Source organism: Pseudonaja textilis, chromosome 6 (assembly GCF_049901715.1).
Source record: "Pseudonaja textilis isolate UNSWEBS1 chromosome 6, rPseTex1.2, whole genome shotgun sequence".
In the NCBI taxonomy this organism is placed as follows: Eukaryota; Metazoa; Chordata; class Lepidosauria; order Squamata; family Elapidae; genus Pseudonaja; species Pseudonaja textilis.
The window spans coordinates 32,660,421-32,676,752 of NC_141995.1; the positions used below are offsets into that span (position 1 = coordinate 32,660,421).

Genomic DNA, 16,332 nt, shown 5'->3' on the forward strand with positions numbered 1-16,332 from the left:
GAAAAATTAAAGTAAAGGTTGGCAATAACTTGTAAACATAAATATCAAACTGCACTTTTCTCCTTTGTTTACTTGTTTACTTCAAGGAACGCATCACATAGAAGCCTTGTGTAAGTCCTGTTCATACTGTTGTACACTATGAGAAGGTTTTCCTTCTTGCAAGAAAAAAGTTTCAGGAGGCTGCTGAACTGCCTATTTGCTTTTAATCCCCACTGAAAACACATCCATGGGCCTTCCGGGAATAACGGAAGTGCCCATTTTCAGCCTCTGGAGGCCCTCTGGAGCCTGGGGGAGGCCATTTTCACCCTCCTGGAGGCTCGAGGGAAGCCTCTGCAGCCTCAGGAGGCTGAAAAATTGATCTTCTGGAAATACTGGAAATGGCCATTTTCAGCCTCTGGAGCCCCGTTTTTGTCCTTCCGGAGGCTTGAGGGAAGCTCTGCACCTCAGGAGGCCCAAAAATGGGCCCTCCAGAAATACCGGAAGTGCCGAAATGAGCCCATTTTTTTGGCCTCCCGAGGCTGCAGAGCTTCCCTCAAGTCTCCGGGAGGACAAAAACGGGGCTCCAGAGGCTCTCCAGAGGACCAACTGGCTAAAACATGAACTGAATATGCTCCAGTCAAGTTCATAGGACCTGCCCAGCTGTAATTCAAGATATTTTGGATGTGTGGTTTTTATCTGACAAATGCCTGCAATAATATTCACAAGGATTGCCATGAACCCTTCTTACCAAAGAGGGACCTGTTTATCAAGAAGAGGTCAGCCAGCTGACTATGAGTTGTCTGGAATGATGTACAGTATATGAGATGAGTGGGCTATACATTTATTAAATAAACAAATATATGTGGACACAATAAGAGTGGAGAAGTTTGTTCTCTTCATCACTTTTATTTTCACAAGGTACGTCCTAATGAAGTTGTCAGCCATGTTCAATTGGATTCATTCTTTTTCCAGCAGTGCACTGGGAATCTCATACAGTTTCATCTCCGAGAGTTTTTCCATAAAAGAGTGGACATTACAGGATTCACAAACTGAAAGTGCCTGCACAGATATGATTCAATATAAGACCCACATTGCATTCTAATTTCAAACTATGTAGCAGAGCTTCAGGAATAATCCCAACTTCCTTCTGAAAATTCATAGGGTCCATATCAAGCACCTGGGGCAGGCTGATAGACTAGCCCTTATTTTTCCTATTATTTGCAAATATGGCTTTTATTTGAGTCTCTAACTTTTGTCAAACTGTATGAACACAGTTTGAATACAGTTTTATGTGCAACAAAACCATGTTGTTTTTAATTAAAATGTTTAAGGTTAATTGTATTTAAGGTTGTAGTAAATAGCAGTGTAGGTTGCCATCTGCTGGCTAAAAAGAACAGTCAATTCTTTTTACACCTAAGTATGCTGTGTTTGATCAGTAGATGGAAGTGTTTTTTTCTTTTAAGAACAGTAATAATCTCAAATATTTTAAATCAAAGCAGAACAGAAAAATGAAATATAGTTTCAGATATGTAAAATATTATTTTTCAGAGCTAATATATTGCTTACACATATACATACCATTGTTAAAAACTTGTTTTACTCTAAACATAAATGCTCAATAAGCATTTGTTGAAAACAAATTTAACAAACATGTTGATACAAACATTGCCTTTAAAAGTACCTTTTCTATACTATTGAGCCCTTTAATATTTCTGTTTGATGAAAGACAAAATTTTCACAGAATGGGGTTTAAGTCACATTTAGAAGAGGGGATACAGCTACAATTAAATTTTCACCAGATTATATCATTGCCAACTAAGGAAACCAGAGTTATAATTTATATGGAAATGAGTCTTTGGGGACTGACCTCATTCTCTGAAGGTGAACTTTGTTTTATGAAACAAAGGTTCCATAATTCTGGACTGTATTTTCAGAGACATTTTTGCTCCTGACTTTGCCCACAAATACTATTAATAGCTAATTAATACTGTTAATCATCCATTAACAGCAGCACAGAATCCTATAAAAATAGGAAGTCACATGAGTCTTGTGATTTCAACAATTCATCCTTTTTCGGGCCTGTAATAATTTCAGCATCTGTCTGAAGGACCAAGAGCACCAATTCTAGAGCTCTGCGCCAAGCTTCTAATTTAGCAGTAATATTGTCACACATTTTCAAAGCCTTTCCACCTATTGCAGAATATTCGATGCTTACTCCTATCTTTCCCTTACTAAATTCCTCCAAGATGTAGGCAGATGGTGAAGCATGCATGGCTGCTCTTCTGAGATGCTGCTGTATGACAGTGTGGGTTTCAAACTCTGAGGTACACTTTGCTGCATTACCCATGACAGCAAAAAGGTACTGGCGCCAACCACTTGCCAAAACACTAAGCACTAAAGATTTATATTGTTCTGAAGAGTTTGCGAACCAGGAAGAGGCAACATGAAAGTGGCCTGTAGAGTTTGGGATTGCTGCTTCTAGTTTTTCAAGAAAACTGAGGCATAGGAGCTCAACTGCACCACCTCCTGGAAAAACAGCTTGATCAAGAAGTGCATGGTGTAGACGATACACACAGGTCCAAAACTGATCTTCCATGGCTTGCATCTTTGACATAAAAGGGCAACAGAGCACAACAGTTACCAATCGAAGTCCTTCTGCTGTTAAAGCAAGTGGGATTTGGCCACTGACCTCCACCAAATTTAATTCCAGAGTCCCATAGAGATTGACGCATATGCCTTTGACAATACAATCCTCATTCACTTGACTGATGTAAGTCACTATCTCAGCTCTCATATCACGAAAAGCTCTCAACACATTATGGTCCACATGATTAATTATCACTATTTTATGTAAGAGACATTTTTCCTCTAGAATTTCACATGTGGCACCTTGTACCAAAATTAAATTAATATTAGACTGAATCAGAATGTCCATTATAGAATCAACCCATAAGCTCAAGCTTTCCTTTGAATGAGGCACATTTTCTGAAAATATGCTCATATTCTCTAATCTATTAAACCCTAAATGGTGATAATTTTCAGTTAAGTCACCATCTACAAGAATACCACGAATAGGCATATCCTGAAATTGCTTCACAGCAGCAGCTTTTGCTGGACATACAAGCGTAATATAGCCAGGGTGAACACATGAATGACTTTCGGATATTCCTGATAAACAACATGTCACAATTTCTGAAATATTAAATTGGAAAGGACAGGTTTCAGTTTTTTGATTGGCACCTGGAAGCTGGCATCTGAGAATGTCCTGTATCATTTTGGGGGCAGATTCATTTCCATGGCTAAGAGATAACGCGAGTTGTCCCAAATAACTAAGCTTGTCAAAAAGTTTCGGACATTCATCCAGATGTATTGTTTGTTGTGGTGATTCACGTTTATTTACATTGCTAAAATATCTACTATGGGTTAATTTTGATCTTCTGTTATAAGTCAAGGCATCCAAATGACAATTATGCAAATCAGAGGGTTTTTTAACCGTTGTCTTGCAAACACTGAAAACAAAATTGCTGTTCATTGACTTCGATAGTAAACATTTCATACTGTTGATGATGGGTGTGCCTGGACTGATATCATTTGTTTGCTGGATCATATGATCTTCTGATTTTTCTTCTGATAGTTCATTTTTAAGCAGATTTAAAATACTAGTGCCAGTAAACTGTTTTCCAGAGGGGCTAGAGCTACTATTGATAAGGCTCATGCCTTCATATTCTATAGGAATATCATTTAGCTTTTGCTGTATGCTGTGTAATGATAATGCAATACACTGCACTTGTTCAATGCAAGAATCCAAACTTTCAGACATTATAGCTACTATGAGTGAAACTGGAACATCGTGTTGAAGGCACTCAAGTACAGCATTGCTCCATGCGCCAACAAGAAAAAGCAGAGTGGCCATCCCTGTTTTATAATCTTTGTTCTGTGCTTGGATGGCTTCATTCAGGAGCTGCCCCACAGCACTACTTAAATCCATGTTCTCAAGAAGTCTCAGTGGAGAGCAAATCAACACACCACCAGGAATACTTCCATCAACTATAAATTTAGACGATTTCATGGGTCCTAAAAGTGTCCGTCCAGTGGAAGCCAAAGCTGAAAGATGTTGCAGACCAATATGTCTCTTTCTGTTCACGTTTCTGAAAGCCATGTTCCCAGGACAGCTGTAAATGAAACACATATTTGTTGCTTGTGCCTTATTTGTTTTGGCTTTTATGTTATGTTTTGGACACTACTGACATGTCTCTCTGAGATAGAGCTGCACTCAGTTCAGATAGAAATTAAATTCTATATCCCATATAAATTTGCTGGTTGATGTGGCTAAACATTCGATGAATAAAAACCTAGAATTAGCATTAAAGAATGAATCAAGTATATTGAAATTCATAAAAAATTATTTGGAAAATTAAATTATTGGTGGAGTAATAGGAACCAAATAAAGACCAGATTATAAGAAAAAGAGAGAAGCACTATCTCCAGAATACTGCCATTAAAAAAAAATACAATTTAAATGTGCATATTCAGGCAAATGGGGGAAAAAACTGCTGTGATTTCTGGATTTGTTTTGACTAGGCATGCAGGCAGATTCTCTTTGTACTCAAATCAAGAATCTACAGTCTCTTTTTCTCCCATTCTTCTGGTAAATGAACAGAGTAAATTTATAGAGCCTTCCAAAAACTAGAATTATGCCATGGTCATATCTACTGCATTTGCTAATAAATGATTTGGACATATCTCTAAACTAATCAATTCTTAATTCTTTATTAGTTTGAAGAGTTCTTAGATGTATGCATGAATACAGAAGGAAGAAAAGAAAAAAATATATAGTGCGAAACTGGTTATTTCTTCTAGAATTTTTTTTTGGCAACTTTCTTTGCTCATTATCTATATTTGCTGAGCTACTTATATCAGTCTTTTCCCTAGACCATTTTTTAAAACAGAATCATAAATGCAATTGTTTATGGAACCACTGTTGTCTTAATAAAAGTAATGAAATTGCATTGGTGTTTTTTAGAACCAACAAAACTTATCACGGAATATACAATAAATAAAATTTAGACTCTGTTCCCACAACATTCCACGATGTTGAAATGCAATCAGTTAGTTTGTGGCTCAGTGTGTTGTACAAATCCTCTGTGGTGACTGTATGATTCAAAGTGTTGGGTAAATAATTTTATTAATTCAGTGGACTAGCATTTTATGCATCATACAAGAACATAAACTTTATATTGTAGAGAGCTGAATAAATGGAATAATTCACATAATAAAGCAGCTGTGTATGAGTACAGTCAGCTGTTGCAATCATGCAGAAGTGTCTAGATTGGAAGGGTTTATGTCAGTGTTGCACAACAACAGTAAAACCTTCTCATCATCACTTGGGCTCATCCACATCATTTGAATTTCTACCCCTCTTCAATCCTTTAGAAAACATTACCTAATTGTCTTCATTCCTGCAGGCCATGAATGGAAAAAACATCCTGAGGTGAGTAGTGCTTACTGTCCTTTCCCCAGCTGACCAACAGAAAATCATCCCCCATTGTCTCTATCTCCTACCTGCCAATAGTCCTGCAGTAAAAAGACTCATCTCCACACAAAAGAGAACAAATTGATAACACACCTGAGTCATGGTTTGTACATGTATTTTATTTGTATTTCAGATCTTATGCTGGCAGAATAAAATCTAACGGTCATTATGGTAGGGAGTTTTCAAAAGTTAGGATTGATTGTAAAGTATGTAAAGGACCACACTGAAATATTTCAAAGGCTTTTGGATGTCATTCCTCAGATGCATTTCAAATTTGAATTCTGATGATATGTCAGCATGGTGGTAATTTTGTAACTAAGTGCTTTTCCCAATAGATGGGACCTTGGCTGCACACCAAGGGATGTAATAAATAAGGAAGAGACCAGATGCTATACTCTCTGGAACAGTGTATTTCAACAGCTGTAATTTTAAAATGTGTTGACTTCAATTCCCAGAATTCCCTAGCCAGGCAAGACTTCCTACCAAGGGAAATGATATCACTAAGATCCACAGAACCCAATGATTCACAGGAAACTAGCTATGCTGTGATTACAAATATATTAAAGCAGAGTCACCAACAAACAAGCAACATGAGATCAAACCAGGTCTAAAGTAGGCCTGAACAGTGGTGCCATTCTACCGATTCAGCCCAGTTCTGGCATATCAGTAGCGCCTAAGATCAGTGGAGACCGAACCGGTTCTCTGAGGAGCTGCTGTTGGGCCCACCTGCCTGCCCGGGCTCCCATACTGACCTTTACTTCCTGCTTTTGAAGTGCAGCTGCTTTGCATGGCACAGATTGCTACATCAGCTGCTGCAACTACAGTAGGAGTGCAGGATTGCAGGTGAGTAAGAAAGTCTCTGCACCTGTGTGAAGTGGGTGTTTGGCATGCACGTACGCAAAGCACACCCACCAATCAGGTGGTAACCTACTTTGAAACCCACCACTGGCCCTGAAGTGTGTAGAGCTCTGTTATAGAAATCCTCTGGGAAGTCAGCAGGTACAATTTTCACTTGCTAAAATTCTTTCTGCTGACATAGTCAGAAACATTTCAGGATTGAGCTGAAAAATTTGCTTCAGAACCTTGGATTAGGCTTTTGCTTATTTGATCAGTGCATGATAAAATGGCATTTATTTCACTGGTCGAATGATCCACTGGTATGAAAGGGCAAACTTTTTTTTAAAAAAAGGCCCAGCAGTGCAAGGACCTTTCCCCAACACGAAGATGAAACTATAGTTTTACCTGGTTCCTCTTTAGCGAATTGTGTTCCCCACCATCCCTTAGAAAAGGAAAATGTTCTTGCTTTCTCCTGGGCAGGCAAAGGGCAACAGAAGCAGGGAAATCAACTACTTAAGGACTTGTCAACCACTACTCAGACAGGATAGCTGGCCATCACCACCCATAGCACAGGGGAAGGAAGAAGCCGAAATCTGGAAAAGGATTCCTTCAGTTGGCTTCTCTTCCTGCCCGAGGGGCAACTAGCTGGCTGCCGGCTGCTGGCTGCCACCCTCTTGCTCACCCAACTACACTAGCAGAACCGGATCGAAGTTGGCGTAAAGGACCGCAACACTCTTGTTAGCTGCTTAACTCTGTGCTGTCCGGTCATAACTCTCACACACTCACACACACACATACACCCTTCTCCTTGCCAGCCCAGGAGCTCAGTAAGGCTCTCGGGTTGGTTGCCCATTTCTCTGGGCGGCAAGGGAGAAGTCCCCGAGCAACAGCTATCCCGTCCCGTCTTGCCCGGCCATCTTCCTCTGGGCGACACATGGGAAGGATTTGGACCGCATCCAGACCCGCCCCCAATCCTTGCATTTTATCGCCCCAGATTCAGGATAATACAGAGGAGGAAATAGAGGCGGCTAAATTTTGTTATTCCCAACGCGGCCCTCTGGGGAAGAGGCAGAGAAGTGGTCGAGGCAGATGCTTGCCATGTCACCAGAGGGAGGGGGCAGCGCGAGAGTGTCAATCTCCATCTGCCGCTCCTCGGCCTCCGCCCTACATGCCCCCCCACCCCACGCACCCTTCCCCCAGTAAGGTGGGGGAGGGGTTGGGCAGAATCGGGATGGAGGGTTTTTTGTTTTTGTTTTCCAAAGGAGGGCGTCAAATATCTCCCGCGAACTGAATAGGCTTTAATAAAGCAATTACCTGCTCAGCTTTACTTCCCTTGTGAAAGTCAGAAGCCGCGGCTTGAACCCGAGATAGTGCTAATCCTTCTCCCACAAGGCTCCTAACCTCGCCCCCCCTTTGCCAAGGAGACGCATTTCGAGCAAGCAATAGTCTCTCCGCTGCCGGCCCGGACGGAAACGTCTTCTGCTGAGCATGCTCGATAGCATGTGAAGCTTTTGCCCGTACTCTGCCCTTACTTGAGCGAAAAGATGAAACGGTGAGCGAAATATAAAGAAGTCTACTGAGACTTTTCGACCAGGAGGATAAGCATTAATATAATTCGACTGCAGCTTTAAGTTGCAGCAGAGGACTAAATAAAAGCAGGGAGTGGGTTTTGAGTAAGGATCCTAACGACACACCACGAGGTTGCGCTGCTCTTTTCTATGGTTTTGAAAATTTTGAAGTCTACAATATTACTTATATTCTGACCACGAGCTCAGAAAAAGGTGCAATTTTGGTTACATTTTAAATATTAAGTTTTAATATTCTGTAGTTTGCTTTTAATATTTGCTTCAAAAAAGTCTTGATATGTTTCAGGTCAGTTATTAAAGCTAACTGAAAATCGTAAATTATGTAAAATAGCAATCGACAGGACGTCCGCGAATCACTTTTAACCTGTGATCCTTTTAAGAATTTACTTCGGCTTTATTTGTCGGTTATTTCATCTAGGAACTCATTCAAGTCAATAATTATTTGCCAACTTTGCTTTCCGTTCAGATATTTGCTTGAGCTTTTTATTATTTTCCAATAGTCCTTCAGTTTAAACGATCCTTATAGAAAAGTGTAAACAATAACAAATAAACAAGAGGCTTTACAACTCTTAAGCAATGATTCGGAAGGATTCTATGAAAAGGGTTAGTGTTATGAAATCGCAAGAGTTTCCAATACTATTCTTCTGATCCTGCTGAGACCTTGATAAATTTGCCTTCACTACTTGCTTCTGCGACAAGTAAATGGCTAGACACCAAAGAACCCTGCGTTGTTGCCTTTGAAGGTTTATTTGGTGTTCCTACTGGACCAATTTGGCTACCTTGCAGTTCCGTTAATGAAAGGCATCCCGTGAAGCAGTCAAAAGCCAATTCCCATTATTCCAAATCTCCCTGCCGCAATAACCTCAGCAGAGGTTGAACCCACCCCTGCCACCACGTCCTTCCTTGGCTGATTGCAAAATAATTTGTCAACCAGCAGCTGCCCGCGGGTCTGGTTACTAGGACGCCAGCGGCTCGTTTGTTGTGTATCCAGCGGAAACGGCAACACGAAATGGCGTCACAAAGCTCGCCCACCACTCGCGTTTCTGGATTGGCCTCGGTTAAAACGAACAGAGGCGAACTTTCGCGGGAACCTTTTCCGCCATTGGACAATCCGGGCACGTAAGAGGCGGGACGTAATCCATGTTTGCAGGTGGCTTGGTTTGTGTGGTTGAGCAAGTGAACTGAGCTTCTGTAAGATAATGGTGAGTGTTTCTTTCCTCACGTTTTGGTAAAGGAATTAACATCTGATAATCTCTTTGTAGCCTTTCTCACGCATTCGCCTCTCCTAGATCTAGTTAACTGAATTAAGTTGCAGCGTCATTAAACCTCTAGCGACCACAGTTTGCAATTCATCCTGAACCAGTGGCTTTCGGATTACTTTTCGCGCCAAATTCAGTCTGATTGGCTGAAGTAAATCTATGCCCTGTTTTACTCGCGGATATTTTAAGAACCCGAGCAAAGTAAAGAAAAAAGAAAAAATAAGTGTTGTATCTCGATCTTCTGAATTTCTGCTGGAAGGGGAAAAAAGTTTCCCCATTCCTGGATAAGTGTGCAGAGAGCTGGTGCCCTTTTTGCCGGTGAATATATACCTGAGTCCTAAATCCCGTAAATCAAGAAATGCCTCACGAGGAAACATGAGGCGATTTGAGTAACATTTATTGTACGGTGGATTTTGTTTCCTCTTTGCAGTGTTAATACTTGTAGTAAAAGGGCACCGCATGAGTGGTTTTCAGCCATAACTTGCTGACTAAGCTCCAGCGGGCTGAAAATCATTGTTTATAAAAGGGCTGTATTTCCACAACACACTCAAAAGTAAACATGGCTTAGTGCCATGTATGACTCCAGCTTTCCAGTCTTAATAAAATTGGGAGGTTTTGCAGTTTGTTCCCATCCTTCAAGTGTTTCTGGTTGTTCCCTTTGAGAAAGCATCCAAATTTACACCTATGTGTAAAGTACATGCAATTGAAATAAGGCTTTAAGGAGGAAAATTTTATGTTTTCTACCAATTAATATTTTTGATATCTTCTTATATCTAAGTGCAGTACAATTGAACAATATAAACACCACCTATAGTGAACATATACACCTGAAAGCAACATGGACCAATAAAGAAGAATATTTGTAGCGTTGAAATGAGGAGTCCTTGGTACCCTTCTGAGCTTGATTGTTTTCTTGCAGATGTTTCATTACCCAAATTAGGTAACATCATTGGTGCTAGTAAGGAGTGGGGGTTCTGTGTCAGTTTATGTTCTACTGGCTTGCTCTGCCAGGGTTGGGGAAGGTGGTCTTAGAGGATCTTTGGTTGGGCTGTTTACTATGGGCTTGTTTGGCGATGTGGAAAATAAGTTCACTGAAATAGATACTTTAAATACTATTTTAACTTGCATTTATTGAAGGCATCTGGATACAAAAAACCAGGTTTGAGTGGCTCCCATCGTCGGAAAAGTGGGTTAAGACATGACCTTTCTGAAGATCAGAAGCAGGAGATCAGAGAAGCTTTTGATTTGTTTGATACTGAGGGGTGTGGTAGCATTGATGTGAAAGAACTGAAGGTATATATTAATTTTCCTTGTCTTCTTTAACAATTTAGTTTGAGTTTGATTTTTTTATGCTGCAATATTTTCTTACAACCCTATGATATTATCCAAAGTGGTCTATTAAGGGCCATATCAGGACTAGCATGCAAAATCCAACTTTGCCATATCTGTTCATTATGACCACGGAAGCCCAAGTTAAACAAGTTGCCTTTGCTGTTTCATTGCTTAAATAAACTTTGTGTTAAGTGTCAGAAGAAAATAGTGAAAAGTATAGGTAGTACAGTACTTCAGTAAAAAAATGGTGGTACCAAACCCCAAATGGTCAGATAATTTGACCCAGTGGGTTCATCTAGATCAGGGGTGTCAAACTGGATTTCTTCAAGGGCCGGATTAGCATTGTAGTTTTCCATTGTGGCCGGCAGGATGCTGCAGGAAAGCGTCCCATCTCCGCCCCTGGCTGGCCCACAGACAACTACAACAACTCCCTCCTCGTGCCCCATTTTTGCTAGCAGAGGCATCGCGGGCCAGATTCAAGCATCTCGCAGGCCGGATCTGGCTCACAGGCCTTGAGTTTGACATCCCTGATGTAGATGTTGAAATAGAGGGGATAGAGGAACCTTGCAGCATCTCAGAGAGGAGTCCAGGTCACACTGTCGCAACTAACACCAACTGGAACAGGCCTTGGAAAAAGGAAGAGAATCAATGGCCATAAAATGGGACCCCCAATCCAAAGAGCCAGCTCAGAAGGATACTGTCATCACTAGTATTGAAAGTTTCTAACAGATCAAGGAGCATAAGGATGGATGCACTATCCGCCAAAAGTTATCAACAAATGCAACAAAGGCTATCTCAGTACTAAATCCAGCCTGAAATCTGACTGAAGTGGGTTTTGATGATCTGTTTCTTCCAGAGTTTTAATCAGTTGCAAACAATCTTCCCAAAAAGGGGAAGAATGAAGATTGGTCAATAGTTTTCAAAAACAATTGGGTCTAACAATGGCCTCTTATGGAGGGAGCATACCATACATTTTTTGCTTCCTGGATCAACTCTTGTTTCTTATTTGAATAAGAATTAAATTCAGGAGTTCCTGGAGAAATAGGTATTGTTGTTTCAGAGATTAACAGTTTTTAATCTTCATCTGATGATGTATGCTGGAGCATAGAACTCATCATAAAACAGCAAATGACAAGCATGTGCTTAGAAAAAGCATCTGCTACAGATGAGAAAATAGCAATTCCTCCTGGACAAGGCTCCAAACCACTACTTTCATTAGCAGGCATCTTTAACCTATCATTTTATGAACAGAAACATATACACGTTGATAAGCATAGGATGTTTTTCCAGCCTTTATGCAGCTATCTTATTGGAGAGAAAAGGAGAAGGAGACAGCAGTCTCAGGAAAACAATAGCAAATTGTAAATTAAAGTTAGATAGTAAAAATATATGGAAATGAAATTGCATAGAAATCGTTAAACCAACAGGATATTTAATGTAAGAACAATAGGACAATTTCCATGGATTAAAAAGAAAACAAGCTAATTGCAGGTACCTATTAACTCCTCCGGTGAGACTGGAGGAGTAAAAGCAGTAAAAGATCTAAGACTTAATTATTTATGACTGTATATTCCTTTAATGGTACGTTGTAAAAACTGTATAAAAGAAACAGACATGCTTGAGTTGGAATCTACTCCCAAGCACCATTAAGATATTTAGAGTAGCCTAGAGTAAGCAAAATGGGCAGCAAATAAAGTTAAATAAATGAATACATTATTGTGTATGGAATAAAGCTTTGCAAAGATCTCTGTCTGGTGGAACTCAATTTGGCGGAGCACACCACATTAAGAATGTATAGCATACCTGGGAGAACAATGGGACTAACTTTTCTTTAATCAGGAGCAACTGTTTTAGGTAGAAAAGTTCATAGCTAATTTTTAAGTATGTATTGAATGTGTACAAGTTATTAGCTTTTATATTGCAGGTTGCAATGCGCGCGCTTGGTTTTGAGCCAAAGAAAGAAGAAATTAAAAAGATGATAGCAGACTCTGGGAAAGATGAAAGCAGCACCATAAACTTTGAAGACTTTTTAGCAATGATGACCACAAAAATGGTAACATGGTTTTACTGTCACTATAGAGATATGTAGGTTGCTTGGGGGGTGTTTTTGTTTTATTTTACTTTTTTACCTTTGTTTTTGTAAGAATGAAAAAGATTCTAAAGAAGAAATTCTGAAAGCTTTCCGACTCTTTGATGATGATGGTACAGGCAAGATTTCCTTTAAAAATCTAAAGCGAGTTTCCAAGGAACTTGGAGAAAATTTAACAGATGAAGAACTGCAGGTAACTGTTCAGTTTTGTGTAACATATTGGACTTTTATATCATGTCACCTAAGAGTAGTAATTTCTGCTCTTTATTGGTTTCTAATAAAAGTTTATCTTTTATTCAGGCTTTGATTCATTTTTACTGATTGGTTTTTCTGGTGTTGTTTTCCTGTGTGGTTAAACTATTGAGTCTGTTTTATTTACTTTTTCAGTACACTTCGCCTTGTTCTGATGTAGCTTCTAATAAACAATTCTTGATTTTTTTTACGGAAATGTTATTTTTAATGCTTCAGTTTACAAAGTGGAAGACAATTCAATATATGATCAGAATTTAAAAAGTGAATAAAAGCAAAACAAAAATAAAATAATTAAAAGGGTTTAAATCAATTTTTTATTTGTTTATGAAATTTACTATTTTACTATCAAGCAACTGTGGGTAGGTTATAATGAGATAAAACAATTAAAGAAGATTAAAAACATTAAAACACTGGGCATTAAATTAAAATATTGAATTTAATAATAAAGTGGATAAAAGGAACTCATGCATAGATGTGGTAGAGGTGGAATCTTCTTGATAACTTTTTGATACACAGTGTTACTAACCCACATTTTTGTTGGTTCCATTGAAGGGTCTGAAATTAGGTAGGGACACCTCATTAAGGACCTGATAACACTATTTTGATAGATTTTTAATATGTTAAGAATTAAAGACCTTTATAACCTGCTTAAATGTTGTTCAGTTATGCTTTTTTATCAGAATTTATAGAATAATAAAAAGCATGTGATGCCTTATACAAAATGAGCATGTTCAGTGTGCATTTAGTGGTGACACACTGTTTCAGAATACACAATCCATCTGGACAATTTTCTATTTGTTTCTTTTCCCTGCCTAGTATTTATCATTCCAAGGTCACAAAATATTCTATGAAAAATAGACTGTGTTTGTCCCCTCTCCTTTCACACTTTTTTCCTGAACAATATGACTATTTCTACAGACCAGAGGATTTTCTCAAGCCTAATCTCTCTGTCACTGGTAGAAGGGTGGTGCCATTTTTATATGTTTAAGAGATACAGATACTTATAAATTTATACTTACATATAACTATAACTTCTTACAGTAGATATAACTCCGTCTATAATATCTGAAGTTTAAACATTATAAAAATTATAAGTTAATATTGAGGATGTATTCCATGAAAGAAGTGTCAGATGCTTATAGAACAGTGCCTAATCTTCAGTGGTTCTCTCCTCCCCTTGCTTCCCAGGAAATGATAGATGAAGCTGATCGTGATGGAGATGGAGAAATAAATGAGGAAGAATTCTTGAAAATCATGAAGAAGACCAATCTATATTGATGGTTCTTTACCTTTAAAAATGACTCGAAAATTATAAACATGTTTACTGTTTTATAATGTACAAAAAGGGTATCTGCTTGGGAGGGATTTTTTAAACTAGAAACTTGCTGTTTATATCATTGTGATGAAGTAATGATTCATACATGTTAGAAAGCTTGTTGCACTTAAGAAAACAGGCCTGTTATTTCCTGAATTTGAGGGAGATGATAACAAAACTGTTTTTGAGAATAAAGATATACCATAATATGCATACATTGCATCATATTTGGTATGTAGTTAAATACAAATTTGCTTTACCTGGCCACAAACAGTTTAAATAATGACTAAGCTATAGCTAGTCCTTGATTTACAACAGTTCATTTAGTGACCGTTCAAAGTTAGTGGCACTGAAAAAAGTGAATTATGTCCATCTTTCACACAGCCTTTGTAGCAACCCTATGATCATGTGATCAAAATTCAGATGCTTGGCAAATGGTTCATATTTATGTCGGTTGCAGTGTCCCGGGGTCATTCAATCACCTTTTGTGACCTTTTGATACATCAAAATCAATGGGAAAGCCAGATTTCAATTAACCATGGCACTAACTTATCTAACTTCAGAGATTCACTTAACAACTGCGACAAAAATATCATAAAATGGTGCAAAGCTCACTTAACATAATTTTTAAGCTCAATTGTGGTTGTAAGTTGAGGACTACCTGTAGTAGTTTTTCTACTCTGTATTGCTATAAGCATCGAAGTCAGAACTCTTTATGAAAAAGAATAGTAAAGGGAGATTAAGAAACATTAGGTGAATAGGAATCTGTGTGCATGTCTATGTGTCTCTATCTGAGTCTGAACCCCTTTAAGTCAGTGTTGATTTCTGGTAACTGCTTGAACAAGTCTCTGCAGTTTTCTTAGCAACACTTTCAGAAGTCTTCAAAAAGAGGGAAAAACTGATCTAGAAAACTACAGACTAATCAGCTTGTCATCAATACTTGAGAAAATACTGGAAAAGATAAACAGTGGACTTGTGCACATCTAGAAATGAACAAGGTGATTATTAGAAGCCAGCATGCTCATGTTTGACATGACCTGCTTTTAACCCACCTTATAATGTCTTTGCTAATAACATGGCTAAATTAGTGGATCAGGAAAATGATGTGGATATAATAAATTTAGATTTCAGTAAAGCATTTGATAATGTAGATCACAGCCTACTTGTTGGTAAGATAGGACAATGTGAGAGAGACTGGATCACCACCAGATGGGTTTGCAGTTGGCTGACCAAATGTACTCAGCATGTAGTCCTCATCAGAACTACATGGAACACAGGTGTCAAACTTGTGGTATGTTGCTGTCACGTGATGTTTCACAACATTTTTCCCTTTGCGGAGCTGGGGTGGGCATGGCCTGCACTTGATGCATCCAGCCCGTGAGCCGCCAGTTTAACACCCCTGACATGGAAAGAAGCATGCAGTGGAGTATCTCAAGGTTCTGTCTTGGGCTCAGTGCTCTTCAACATCTTCCTAAGTGACCTAGATGGGGGAATAGAAGGGATGCTCATCAAATTTGCAGATAACACCAAGCTGTGGGAAATTTCTAACATTTTGGAAGATAAGATTCAGAAGGTGCTTGACAGACTTGAACACTGGGTTCTAGCCAACAAAATGCAATTCAGTGGTGAGAAAAGTAAGGCAAGAAAAACCAAATGTAGAAGTATAGAATAGGTCATTGATGGTGAATCTTTTTGGCACTGAGTGCCCAAAGCACAATCAGATTTTTTCTCTTGATGCATTCTATAGTATAGTGCTACTTCATTCAAGATCTTGTTAGCTGTTGTGTAGTTAAAGGATACTAAATTAAGACCTACAACATGTCTCAGATTTCTGTAATGCTGATAATAAAAATTCTTTTCTTCTCTTTAAGCATTATCCATATGGCAACCTGTAATAAGAGTAGTATTTTCTTTACCCTCAGTTATAAAAGATTTCCCAAACTGTTTTATATGTCTGAATAGTCTCATAGGTCTCTTTCAGCTTTGTTTTCAAAAAAGGAAAAGTAGTAAATAATCAATTGTGGGATTCATTTTAAAATATATATATAAACAGACATTTTGGTTATTCAAGTGCCTAATCACTGTTTAATGATCAAACTGTACTAGATTCTAAAGAAAAAAGACTAGAAGTCTCGCAACTGATTAGTTTT

General features: G+C 38.6%; 2 protein-coding genes across 2 annotated transcripts; one reads left to right on the top strand and one right to left on the bottom strand.

The window, feature by feature from the left end:
• Window positions 1–785: 785 nt before the first annotated feature.
• On the bottom strand, window positions 786–7,803 carry BBS12 (Bardet-Biedl syndrome 12). Its single transcript, XM_087936173.1, has 2 exons — window positions 7,664–7,803; window positions 786–4,151 (listed from the first exon to the last, which is right to left on the bottom strand). Exon 2 carries the CDS (start codon window positions 4,136–4,138, stop codon window positions 2,000–2,002), a length of 2,139 nt encoding a protein of 712 aa, XP_087792299.1. The 5' UTR covers window positions 4,139–4,151; window positions 7,664–7,803; the 3' UTR covers window positions 786–1,999.
• An 81-nt stretch (window positions 7,804–7,884) lies between these two features.
• LOC113434700 (uncharacterized) lies at window positions 7,885–16,128 on the top strand. The gene is made up of 5 exons (XM_026698003.2): window positions 7,885–9,137; window positions 10,332–10,487; window positions 12,451–12,579; window positions 12,671–12,808; window positions 14,056–16,128. The coding sequence occupies exons 1-5, from the start codon at window positions 9,135–9,137 to the stop codon at window positions 14,143–14,145; spliced, it is 516 nt and encodes a 171-aa protein (XP_026553788.1). The 5' UTR covers window positions 7,885–9,134; the 3' UTR covers window positions 14,146–16,128.
• Window positions 16,129–16,332: the final 204 nt, after the last annotated feature.

Excerpts from the sequence above, each read along its gene's own strand:
- LOC113434700 (XM_026698003.2), top strand. Across the intron at positions 10,488-12,450 it reads TTGATGTGAAAGAACTGAAG|GTTGCAATGCGCGCGCTTGG; the intron begins GTATATATTAAT and ends TTTATATTGCAG. Across the intron at positions 12,809-14,055 it reads TAACAGATGAAGAACTGCAG|GAAATGATAGATGAAGCTGA; the intron begins GTAACTGTTCAG and ends CTTGCTTCCCAG.
- BBS12 (XM_087936173.1), bottom strand. The coding sequence starts at position 4,138 with ATGGCTTTCAGAAACGTGAACAGAAAGAGACATATTGGTCTGCAACAT.